Here is a 13,014-nt window from a genome sequence, read left to right on the forward strand (position 1 = left end):
TAATTGGTTACATAATCATGTTACAATATGTTAGGATTGGTTAGTTAAATTTTAGGAAAATGATTGGTTAAGGTATAGCTAAGCAGAACTCAAGTTTTACTATATAATCTGTAGTCAATGAGGAAGTGGGTGTGGGTGTGGGTGTGGGTGGGAGGGGGTGGGTATGTGTGGGGGGGAAATGGGAGCAGGAAATGGGCGTAAGAAAATTGGAATCATGTTTTGCTAAAGGGGGAAATGGGAACAGGGAATGGGAGTAAGGAAGATGGAATCATGTTTGGCTAAGGGTAGAAATGGGATCAGGGACACAGGTATAAGGCTCTGTGGTGTCAGAGCTGGGAAGGAGGATACTAAGGAAGGAAACTGGAATCATGCTTGCTGGAAGTTCACCCCAATAAACATCGAATTGTTTGCACCTTTGGACTTCGGGTATTGATGCTCTCTGTTCATGAGAGAAGGACCAGGGAAGTAAGTGGGTGAAGGAACAAGCCCCCTGTCATAAATATAAAGGAAAGGGTAAACCCCTTTGAAATCCCTCCTGGCCAGGGGAAAGCTCCTCTCACCTGTAAAGGGTTAAGAAGCTAAAGGTAACCTCACTGGCACCTGACCAAAATGACCAATGAGGAGACAAGATACTTTCAAAAGCTGGGAGGAGGGAGAGAAACAAAGGGTCTGTGTGTCTGTCTATATTCTGTCTTTGCCGGGGACAGACCAGGAATGGAGTCTTAGAACTTTTAGTTAGTAATCTAGCTAGGTACGTGTTAGATTATGATTTCTTTAAATGGCTGAGAAAAGAACTGTGCTGAATAGAATAACTATTTCTGTCTGTGTATCTTTTTTGTAACTTAAGGTTTTGCCTAGAGGGGTTCTCTATGTTTTGAATCTAATTACCCTGTAAGGTATCTACCATCCTGATTTTACAGGGGGGATTTCTTTATTTCTATTTACTTCTATTTTTATTAAAAGTCTTCTTGTAAGAAAACTGAATGCTTTTTCATTGTTCTCAGATCCAAGGGTTTGGGTCTGTGGTTACCTATGCAAATTGGTGAGGCTTTTTATCCAACATTTCCCAGGAAAGAGGGGGTGCAAGTGTTGGGAGGATTGTTCATTGTTCTTAAGATCCAAGGGTCTGGGTCTGTAGTCACCTAGGCAAATTGGTGAGGCTTTTTACCAAACCTTGTCCAGGAAGTGGGGTGCAAGGTTTTGGGAAGTATTTTGGGGGGAAAGATGCGTCCAAACAGCTCTTCCCCAGTAACCAGTATTAGTTTGGTGGTGGTAGTGGCCAGTCCAAGGACAACGGGTGTAATATTTTGTACCTTGGGGAAGTTTTGACCTAAGCTGGTAAAGATAAGCTTAGGAGGTTTTTCATGCAGGTCCCCACATCTGTACCCTAGAGTTCAGAGTGGGGGAGGAACCTTGACACCCCCTAACAGTCTCTAAGGTGCCACAAGTACTCCTTTTCATTTTGGAGACTGTTGGCTTGTAAACCAACTCTGTTTACAATATTTTACTCGCAGAAAGTAATACTGGTGAAGGCCAGAATGGTATTGCTGCTGGTCACAAAAAGATGTTCTGTTCCAGAAAGGTCTAATCCAATACTACCCAATTTGTACTAGCAAAATTGTATTAGATGCAAATATTCAGGTTTCTTAACCAAATTTCTGACAAAAAATGGATTTATGTTCACATTATCTACTCAACATGCATAATTTTCATATTAGCAGAAGCTATGCCAGTTCTAGAAGTGGTTTTCATAAGCTTACTCAGCAAGTACTGTAAGTAGTCTCATTATGGTCTGTTCCCTCATGGGATTTATGGATTTCCTAGCTTTTATAATTAATACTCATAAGCACTTTGAAAGCAGCATCATATATTATATTTAATAAAGTCCTAAAATGAATGCATAAATTATCTGACATGAGATTTCAATCTGATTCAGCCTAACGAACCAAGAAGGTTTATAGCTCTTTGCTCCTTAACACAGTGATTAATTTCTCTAAGAGTTCACCATTAAGAACTGCTCTGTATTGAACCCCTATGTGGGAGATTGCAGACATATTTGTTGTTTCAGAGTAGAGGAGATTATTAAAAAGCTTTACCATGAAATTCCCCAGTTAACAGAACATTTGCCCATTCAAATTAATACAAAAACCTAGTTAGGTTATTGAAAATATGACATTTGCAGTACCTGTGTTTGTAGAGGTAAAATGCAAACCCTGATAATATTAGGGCAAAGAATGGTACCAGGATGGCAGCTGCAACAGAACTGCTGTTTGTGCCATAATAGTGATTTGAATGATCTGCATCTGTGCTTAAAGGACCTGAAAATAAAGGAAACAGAAGAGGTAAAATCTCTAATTTTCCACCATACCTTATGTGAAAATTCTTCTTTTTTCTCCTGCAAGAAAAAATGAAGTGCATTATGCTGAAGTGTGTGGGGTGGAGGTGGGACTTGCATTTAAATTTGAAATAAGAGATTTCAAAATGTGTTACATTAAAGCATTTCTCATGAATAACTATCTATAGTGATTTGAAAGCAACCTTTATCAATCAAGTCAAGTAATTTTTGAAAGACTTAAAAATATTCATCATATGATATTATTTTACAAGATACTGCAATAATACACTTTCTGACTTTGTTAATAAAATTACATCATTCATAAAATACAGAAGATTATTATTTATATTACAGAAGTGCTCTAAAGCCCCCATCAGGATTATCTTGGTGGTTATATATATAGAAACACTCCAAAGAGTTTACAATCTAATTTGAAAAAAGTCATAACCAGTGAATATGGAAAACCCCAAAATAGGAGGAGGAAGGGAGAATACAGGCAATGGTAAGTTAGATATACGTACTACTCGATGGTACACATGAAAAAAATGGAAGGGACAATTATAAAACATATTAAGAAAATATTATATAATGATGACAGAATCATGATAATTTTACAGTCAGTTTAACAGTGAAAGAGAAAAGTGATCATAACTGAGGCTGAAAAAACACTTTCAGAGGCAAGCATTTTTTGGAACCCCAACTCCACCCCCTAAACTTTACAAACAAACAAACAAAATCTTTCTTCCTGAAGTTCTTTCTGTATTTGCAGTAGGGAAGTAGAGGGAAAGAGGGAAATCAGACAAGCTGCTTTGGTACAATGATATTTTTAAGAAATGTACATCTATTTTATTTATTACTACTATATGACATTTAGGGCTTAATTCAACTCCCAGTGAAGTCATGGAAAACCTCCCAGAAATCTATGGATCAGCTGGACTGGTGACTTGCCTCACCCCTTAGGTGAAAAATACTGGAATTACACATTTTTCAATATCTGAATCCTCCATCAAGTTCTGGCAATTTATAAGCTTCTGTAAAGATATGGTGAAGAGAAGACCATTTTCAAGATAATAAACTATTTACCATGGTTTGTATTAATCTGGGGTATCTTTATAGAAGTCACACTTCAGCATAGTGCTGCTATGTGCAAGTAAGAATTATTGGGCTTCAATGCACCAGTATTTACTGTATTTTGATTGCTGGGAGGAACATTTGTGTATTTCCACGGATATTTTATTAACATCTTGTACATGTATGCTGAGCCTTTAAAATGAAGTGTGTGTGTGTAATTATGACAATTATACAGCTATATAATGAGCTGTAAATGATCCTTTGGATCCACTTTGGTCTATGGTGCTCATCATCATCAATATCTCTGAGAGCATGCAAGCTAACTTGTTGATCTTATGTATTTGTCTATCTTTGATTCAATACATTGTCATTGTAAATTAAAGCTAGAATCTTAATTTTGGGGCTTTTGTTGAGTTAAGCTAGATCAAAATTATGTGATCATTAGCACATTTTTTACTGCTAGTCTAAAACAGATAAATCAATCCTGGAGTTTGACATTGTCACTTGTGTCAGAGCTCCAACCTTGTCCCCGTGGGTCCCGCGCTTCCAGGCAGTTTATGTTAGCTTAAGAGGCTCACTGCAACCGTCCATGTACCCCTTCTCTCTCTAGAGCCAGGGATACAGTCTACTGAGCCTTTTTCATCATAAGCCAGCAATTGAGGTTGGTGAGAGAATTCCCACAGTCTCTGTTGCTCCTACGGCCTCATGCCAAAACAGTTTAGCCTCCTATCCTGACAAGGGCCTGTTTTCCCTTCCCAGGAGGTGTTTCTGTAGTGGTGGGCTGGGGGGAACCCAGGCCCGCCCTCTACTCCGGGTTCCAGCCCAGGGACCCTAATGGTAGCAGCTGTTGGCAGCCAACCTTTTACTGCCAGAGTTGCTACATTTCCCTGGGCCAGTTCCCCACAGCTCTCCTGCTTCTCCGTTACCTTACCTTATGGCTCCCTTACCAATGACTTGAGGGTGTCTTCATTAACCAGCCCTTCAGCCACACTTCCTCTCCCTGGCTCCTCTCTGCCTGACTGGAGTGAGCCCTTTTATATTATCAGAGGGGCCTTAACTAGAGTCAGGTGGTCACATTAGCTTAATGGCCTCACCTGACTCTTTGCAGGTTAATTGGAGTCAGGTGTTCTCATTAGCCTAGAGCAGCCCCTGCTCTGGTCAGCCAGGAAACAGAAAACTGTTCATCCAGTGGCCAGTATATCTGCCTTCTGCTACTCTGCTGTTTACCAGAGTTGGAGACCTTCTGGACTACGACCGGGGAGACTGGATGGATCCCCTGACGCTCACTCAGCGCATGGAGCTCTCCAGACCTCGTACTCCCCTGAGCGTACTTCAGGAGGCAAGGGCTGCTTTGCCACCCGCTGCTCGGATTTACCTTGACCGGGTCCTAAGAGAAGGCGCGCCCCGCCCACCCTCCACCCCAGGCCCTCTGGACCTTTTCATCGGGACCCTGCCCCGTGGACCCAACTGACCCTCCCGCCCCTTCACCGTGAGCGGGCTAAGCGAGCTGCAGCCGGTTCGGTTCCAGACCGTGCCAAGGAAACATCTCTACACGCTTGTGCTCCACACCCTTCACATCCTCACCCTCACATCCCACCCTGACACAAAGTGGCGGGACCTCCTGTCACTTCTGGAGGGTGAGGAGCCCCGGTAGGCCAGCCTATATTCCACCTTAGTCCCGAGGCCCGCCGGGGATATAAGTTGGTGGCTCCTTCACGGGGCCGTGAGCACGAGCGTGTACTTGGCGCGGTTCACCCCAATCCCGGACACCCGCCCCTTTTGCGGCATGAGGGAAACTCTGGCGCACGTCTACCTGGAGTGCGCCAGGCTGCAGCCTCTATTCCGGCTCCTCACGAATATTTTGTTAAACTTTTGGTTGCACTTTTCCCCTCACCTCCTTATCTATGCACTCCCTGTCCGTGGCCCCACTAAGTCACGGGACCTCCTGGTCAACCTCCTCCTGGCCCTGGCTAAAGTGGCCTCCTCACCTCAACCAGGGTGAGGAGGTTGGCCGATGGAGTCTCCTGTGATTGTGGGGCCTATTTCCGATCCTCCATCCGTTCACGCCTCTGGGCAGAGTTCCTCTGGGCGGTATCCACTGACTCCCTGGACGCCTTTGAGGAGCAGTGGACGCTGTCTGGGGTTCTCTGCTCGGTATCCCCATCAGGTTCCCTTCGTTTGACCCTTTGACCGCACTCCTGTCCCTGTTGTTCATTAATTGTCCCCCGTAATTATTTGGTTCTCCAGGACCTGTGGACCCCCCCCACCTTAGGCTGGAGGGGGATCCTTTAGCAGTGGGCGGGCTTTGCCTGCCCACTTCCTGGATCCCAATAAGGCTACTCTGCTGTACCCAACTGGCCTGGGTCTACCACACACTATATAGGGTGAATGTTCCAAGGAAGTCTTAATTACCTATCAAGACTATGTAGACATTGTAAAGCTCCTGTTGCACTCACAGTAGAGCAAGTTTGCAAATTTTAGCATAAGTTTTCAACTTACAATTGGGGTTTTTCAGGTTCCTGCTCACAGCATCATTTTACAAAAAATCTGGCAAAATAATGAGTGACACTAGTAAAACATGAGCAAATTGTAAGAGACCATAAACCAGTTTCTATTCTTTTTAAATTTCAATTTGACAATTAGCATGAAAAAGTTAATGGTTACAAATTAAATGTCATAGACAGATCATCTAGCGGTGGTTTAACTGCCAATGATGAATCTACAGGAATCCTGGTGTGGTGTGGTGCTGCCAAGGAAGCCTCCTACCTCTCTTCACTGCCAGCACTAATATGAAAAAGAAGGGGTGGGGGGAAAGGGTGTGTGTACACCAGCAGTCCCCAGTTGCTAGAAAGACCTTTTGGAAGCATCAGCAGCAACAGTAAATTAGAGCTGCCTGGGGTTTTTTTATTTTTAAATGTTAACTATGGAGGATCTATTACCTACTCTCAAATCAGTAATACAAACTGGTTTATGTGCTCTTGCAGTGGACTCCCATACTATCAATGTCACAAATGACACCTCTTGTTTTAGATGACTCAGAAATACCATCTGTAATTAAGACAGCTTAATTTTCACCTACATGTCAGTTTAATCCTGGGGAGAAATGCTGCCTATGTTTCAGACTGGGCTTTGGGAAAATGTATACTGTCTTCTTTCCAGGAAAGAGGCTTTTCTATAATTCTCAATTTTATGGATTTGTATTCATTTAAGACACTCCGCATTATTTCAACATAGTCTATTCTATTTATCATGAATGACTTTAGAGTTGGTTGTGATTAAAACTACCCCAATGTGAAGTGTGTATTTCTTCCGACAGAGTTATTATCATGACAAGTGAGAAAATGCATTGTGCTTCTCAGTTTTCTGCAAATACTGATGATTGCTAGCAAGACTTAAAACAGAAAATATCTACATGGCAATACAAAAAAAAAAAAAAAAGAAAAGAAAAGAAAAAGCTGGGAATGCCTCTGATACTTGAAGCAAGGTATTTTCTTCCCAAAGGCAGGCTGAGAAAACCCAAGAGGTCAAGCTGTTGTGCTGGTTGCCTTAATTCTTCTCATGACACCATTGATCTACTGCTAAACAGACTGAGACACACTTTCCTCAAGGAACCAAGAATATATCTTTATAATCATGGCTAAGGCAAAACAAACAGCTGCTATACAGTAGAACCTCAAAGATACAAACACCAGAGTTACAGACTGACGCTATGGGGAAATAGTAGTAAGCGGAGACAAAACAAACCAACAAATACTGTCCTGTGCCTGTATTGCATCTTAAAGGTAGTCACATCTGGGCTGCCTGTCCTCAACCCCACCCCTACTCACTACAGTGCGGGGCAGTCACTTACAGGTAAGAGGTGGGGAACACCATTTTCCCCTCTCCCTGCCCCCAGATGAGAGGGGGATAAGCTTGCAAGCTCAGAGCCTGGGAAAGAAACTTCCTGAACTGCTACTGAAACCTGGCCTGGAATGTAAGTTGCTGGAGCCAGAGCCCGAGCTCCTGCCTGCATGCTGCACTGTGGAGGAGCAGCTCAGTTTTAAAGGTCCACAGCCTGAACTGTGAGCCCACTGACACTGTGGTGCCCCAGGGTGCCTCACTCATCACCCTTGTATCCCAAGGGCTAGAACCAGCTGCCTGTCCCCACCCGCATGTGCTAGGCAGCCACTGCAAAGCTGTGAGCCCCTGCTCCAAGCAGTCTGCGCTGAGGAGCAGTTTGTTCAGAGTTATGGACATTTCAGGGTTTCGAACAACCTCCATTCTCGAGGTGTCCATAAATCTGAGGTTCTACTGTATATGAGATATCAAAGGCTGCTACATAAGATGCATGTCTGAACAGGTCCCAGTGCTCTGCTTTCACAGTATGTCTGTAAGAATCAGGGAAGAGATAGCCAAGTTATCATGGTGTCTCTCTGTCTCACAAGCACACACTCATACAGACACAGACACACACAGATGAACAGACTGATCGAGCACGTAAACATAGGGGAGTTCTGGCAAAATGTGAAGGGATGTAGGGTCAGATCCTCAGTTGGTGTCAAATGGCATAGCTCCATTGAAACTACTCGAGCCATAGCAATTTACACCTTCTAAGGACATGGCACACTGGCAGGGCTGCTTGCTCCAGCCTCCTTAGCACTGGGTTGCTGTCTATGTATGTTCTAATGGTACTTAAACAGCTTTATAATGGTTCAAGGGTCACAAGGCTATCATGTCTACAGTGGGATTTGATGAGGCACTTCTATGAGGGAGAATACCTGGTTTTTCACCTGCTGCTGGCACATTCAAATTTATAGCTGCAATATACGTCAGACTAAGATTCATTATGAATTTTGGACACCCAAATAGAATCCCACCCTAAACACATATTCACATACACACAAACAAGCAAACACATAGCAAATAATATTAAAAATCTGTTTGACTTTGTTCTTAAATTCAAAGGGCTAAGCTCTCAGAACTATATAATTTATTCGGCTGAATAGAAATTGGTTTAGCAACATGTGACAGCCTCACTACTTTGAAAAAGTCATTTAAAGCAAAATAATCATCATATATTACTGCATGAACATTTGCACTGATGTTCTTTATAGGAGCATCCTGTGTTCATCTCATTAGATTGCTATAGCATCAAAAATGAGATGGTAACATGACATAGTTCAATTAGAATTTTAATTATACATTTCAACTAAATTATTAAGTAGTTTAGACCCTCTGTAAGTTTGATGGTAGTAATTCCCTAAAATAAATACGCTTTCTTCAATTAGGATGCTGGCACAGTCATTTGATGCCTTCACTGTAAAAATGCCAAATAGATAAAACACAGTGCAGTTCCATAAATGCATTCTTACCTTGCCTTTGGAGCATAAATTTTCCAAAGTCTTTTCCATGCATATCACCTTGGTAAGTAAACACACCTCTTTCAAGCCCTGATGATACCTAGAGTACATGAAAATGGGAGGAAGATGTCTGAAACAAATAAGTAATAATCACTTCTGCAGTTGGCAGTATATCCATTCTAATTGGGTCTGATTCAGAATAATTATTTGGAGTCAGTTATAGTTTAGTCATTTTTACCCTTTGACAAGTAAAGGTAACATTTATGCTTCAATCTACAAATTTTAAAAATCACAGCTATTAACAAATGTTTTAAAAAATAACAGTTGAAAATGACATTTTCATTTTGAACATGAGAGTCTTACATACAATGGTAGTACTTAAAATCTTAAATGTTTATCTTTCCACTTGATTTAGATAACTTATTTAGTATATGCATTTAGAGAATCTATACATCTTCAGTATGCAGATTACTTTCTATACTAAGTATTGTAAAGGACAAGGGAATATAGCAGAGAGTGAAGAAACTTTATCTATTTGCCTAAAGTAAAACTGACAAACCTTTAAGAGTTACCACTAGAACTGAGTGAAATTTTTCAGATAAATAACTGTTTTTGTCAAAAAATGCAGCTTTGGGTTCACTGAAACTATTTGTGAATTTTAACTGAATTTGGAAAATAGTTTCATCTGCATTTTTTTAATTTAAAAAGTAATTTCAAAATGATGTTTACTTTTGAAATTTATTTAGAAAAGCAAAGCAGAACAGAAAGTGTGTGTGTGTGTGTGTGGGGGGGAACAGAAATAAAATGCAATAAAAAAATCAAGAAGTAAAAAGGCTTCAGTCAAACAAAAAGTTTTGTTTGACCCAAAATGAAATTATTCATTTTTTTTCTTTTGGAGAGTGAAAAAAAAAAAAAGAAGCAAAATAAAAAATCAATTATTTGCTCAGCTCTGGTCACAGCTGAGTATTGAGCAAAAGAAAATGCCAGGGCATTGCAACAAGTACGTGAAATTTATAAGTGAAATCAAATGTAAGATATAGGAAATATCTTTCTAGATGTCAGCATAACAGCTACACATCGGTTTTACTGAATCTGAGTCAAAGCTGTGTTATTTCTTAATAAGTGAAGACAATTACTGCATCACACACACAGTCCATCAGCCTATATTTCTGTTACTTCATAACTTCATTCTTGTGTTCTTAAAGACAACAACACTCCTCAACATATTATTAAAGTACACTTAATTATCTATAGAACAACATTAAAAAAGTGATGTTTATAAAAGAAAAAAACTCACGTATTTGTTCTAAAACAAAACAAAAACATAGGAACATATGTATATCTACTTTCTTTTTTTACAGCATAGCAAAAATGTTAATATTGCGGAGCATATGGACACAGTATATACATTTCAGAACATAAGAATGACCCTTCTGGGTCAGACCAAAGGTCCATTTAGCCCAGTTATCCTGTCTTCAGATAGTGGCCGGTGCCAGGTGCCCCAGAGGGAATGAACAGAACAGGTAGTCATCAAGTGATCCATCCCCTGTCGCTCATTCCCAGCTTCTGGCAAACAGAGGCTAGGGAAACACATTTCTCTTAGAAAAAGAAAAATATGGGTATGTTCTATACATTGTTGTGTTCAACAATCATAATAAAAAAGATATAGGAAACTAGAGGCTGCCTTAAGCCAAGCAAGCACATTTACAGAGTCTGATTTACTTACATAGCCATCTAGTGCCCAGTTATCATTTTCAAACTTGCTTACAAAAGTTTCCACAGGTCCTTTAATCTGAAAGACTTTTAAAAGCAAATGAGCCTCTTCTTTCTTGTAAACACCTATTAAGAGAAGAGTGTAAAATATGTCTTTTAAACAAGTTTTTAAATGGTATCCCATGTAGTTAACCTTTAAAAGAACTTATTTTAATGACCTCCATGAACCAAAGTATCTATTGTGAAAAATATTCCATACCACATATATGACTTTAGTTCTAGGATCTTCTTTGTACTCTAGGAGTATCCAAATCAGGGACTGCTGCACTGGGAGTGAGGGGATAAAATGGGGCCAGCCACTCCTCACCCCAGCACCTTGCTGGACACCCCCCACTCTCCAAGGGGCACTTGGACCCAGGTGGTGTCTCCCCTCTTCCCTAATTCCCTCCCGCACCCCAACCATGTGGCTTTGGGGGGAAAACTGAAGAAAGGAGACAGCCAGAAACGACAGATGGTAGCAGAAGCAGCAAATGCAGGGACATCCAGACACTCAGAGAATTTTCTACAGTTTTGACTGGACTTTTTCTGCCCTATGCTGAGTGGCTGTTTGCTCTCATCTTCTCCCTAACCCTTTTCCTCTCTTCTCTACAGTCTTTTCACCCCAGCTTCACTCCACACTTTGCCACTTTTACCTTCTTCTTTTCTGTCTTGTCCCTCTCACCCCCTTTTCTTTCCCTTTCCATTTAGCTTAACTTCCCATTCCCCCCAAAATATGTGGAACTAACATGATGTTTGCTGACATCACGTTGTTTTCTCAGCTTATCTATTATATCATTTCCTGCACAATGAGTATATCTTGTCTATTTAAAGTGTAAACCCTTCCAGGAAGGGACTGTCTACTATTCTGTGTCTGAAAAATATCTTGCACAATATGGTCCCATTCTTGGTTGCCTCTTAAGCACAAGCATAATAAACATGATTAATAATAATAATGTTTTTGTACCAACTTTAACTTTAATAATAAATTAGCAAGAATACTTGTTTCTCCATGGACAAATTCAGAAATTCTAAATGTGTACTGAAGTCCTGCCTTGTTGCAATAACACTGTCAGTTTAAATTTCAAAGAGATGTGTTTTACCCCAACAGACTGGAAATAAGGCATACATTTTTAATGAAAGAGTAATTAACCATTGGAACAATTTACTGGATTCACCATCACTGACAGTTTTAAATCACAATAGGATGTTTTTTTTCTAAAATATATGCTATAGGAATTCTTTTGGGAAAATCCTATAGCCTGTGTTATATAGTAGGTCAGAATACATGATCACAGTGGTCTTTCCTGGCCTTGGGATGTATGAAATACTGTATTACTATCGTAAACAGCACAGTTTTAATGAAAGATGTCTTTCTATTACCAGCAGGAGAGTGAGTTTGTGTGTGTATGGGGGTGGGGTGGGGGTGAGAAAAACTGGATTTGTGCTGGAAATGGCCCACCTTGATTATCATGCACATTGTAGGGAGAGTGGTCACTTTGGATGAGCTATTACCTGCAGGATAGTGAGTTTGTGTGCGTGGTTTTTGGGAGGGGATGAGGGGGTGAGAGAACCTGGATTTGTGCAGGAAATGGCCCAACTTGATTATCATGCACATTGTGTAAAGAATTGTCACTTTGGATGGGCTATCACCAGCAGGAGAGTGAATTTGTGTGGGGGGGTGGAGGGTGAGAAAACCTGGATTTGTGCTGGAAATGGCCCAACGTGATGATCACTTTAGATAAGCTATTACCAGCAGGACAGTGGGGTGGGAGGAGGTATTGTTTCATATTCTCTGTGTGTATATAAAGTCTGCTGCAGTTTCCACGTTATGCATCCGATGAAGTGAGCAGTAGCTCACGAAAGCTCATGCTCAAATAAATTGGTTAGTCTCTAAGGTGCCACAAGTACTCCTTTTCTTTTTGCGAATACAGACTAACACGGCTGTTACTCTGAAATCTGCCCATACAGTCAACCAGGAAAGATGCATGTAACTGATAATGGCCATTTAAAACATAACTTTGGTCAGACTGTTAGATCAGAACATAAATCAGCATCCCAGAAAGGAATACATAACTTACTGTATTCTGTAACCCTACCCATTTTATGTAAGGATGTTATCAAGATATCTCTCCTTTAAAACAAAGTTAAAGTAATAAACAAATAATATCTTCCTTTATAGACCTTTTGATCTTAACAGATCCTAAAGTGCAGAAAAAACTATATATGGTATGGATGACTTTGCCTATCACTGAAATACAACCATCTTCAGAGTTTAGCACGACAGTGGTTTAATAGTACACAGTGATGCTACACAACAGCTTGGGACAAGAAACAAAACCAATACTTTATTTGAAACTCTGGGAGAATTTAACTTGGCAAAATATAACTGACCAAACTGGAATTTGAGCAGGACACTATGTTTAGCATTGTTACTCTTGCAAAACATACTGAAAGGATTTTTAATGACAATATATTAGTCACAATTTTCATTTTACATAAATGAAGTGCATAAATGAC

General features: G+C 40.5%; 1 protein-coding gene across 2 annotated transcripts in view; it reads right to left on the reverse strand.

The window, feature by feature from the left end:
- The window catches only part of CSMD1 (CUB and Sushi multiple domains 1), a 2,003,711-nt gene that overhangs the window by 11,393 nt on the left and 1,979,304 nt on the right, over positions 1-13,014 (reverse strand). For both annotated transcript variants that reach the window (XM_073336216.2, XM_073336215.2), the window contains 3 exons: positions 10,472-10,584; positions 8,758-8,845; positions 2,186-2,318 (listed from right to left, as the gene is read on the reverse strand). In XM_073336216.2, coding sequence (XP_073192317.1) covers positions 2,186-2,318; positions 8,758-8,845; positions 10,472-10,584 — 334 coding nt within the window. The remainder of the gene's footprint in view (positions 1-2,185; positions 2,319-8,757; positions 8,846-10,471; positions 10,585-13,014) is intronic.

Source organism: Lepidochelys kempii, chromosome 3, assembly GCF_965140285.1.
Source record: "Lepidochelys kempii isolate rLepKem1 chromosome 3, rLepKem1.hap1, whole genome shotgun sequence".
Taxonomy (NCBI): Eukaryota; Metazoa; Chordata; order Testudines; family Cheloniidae; genus Lepidochelys; species Lepidochelys kempii.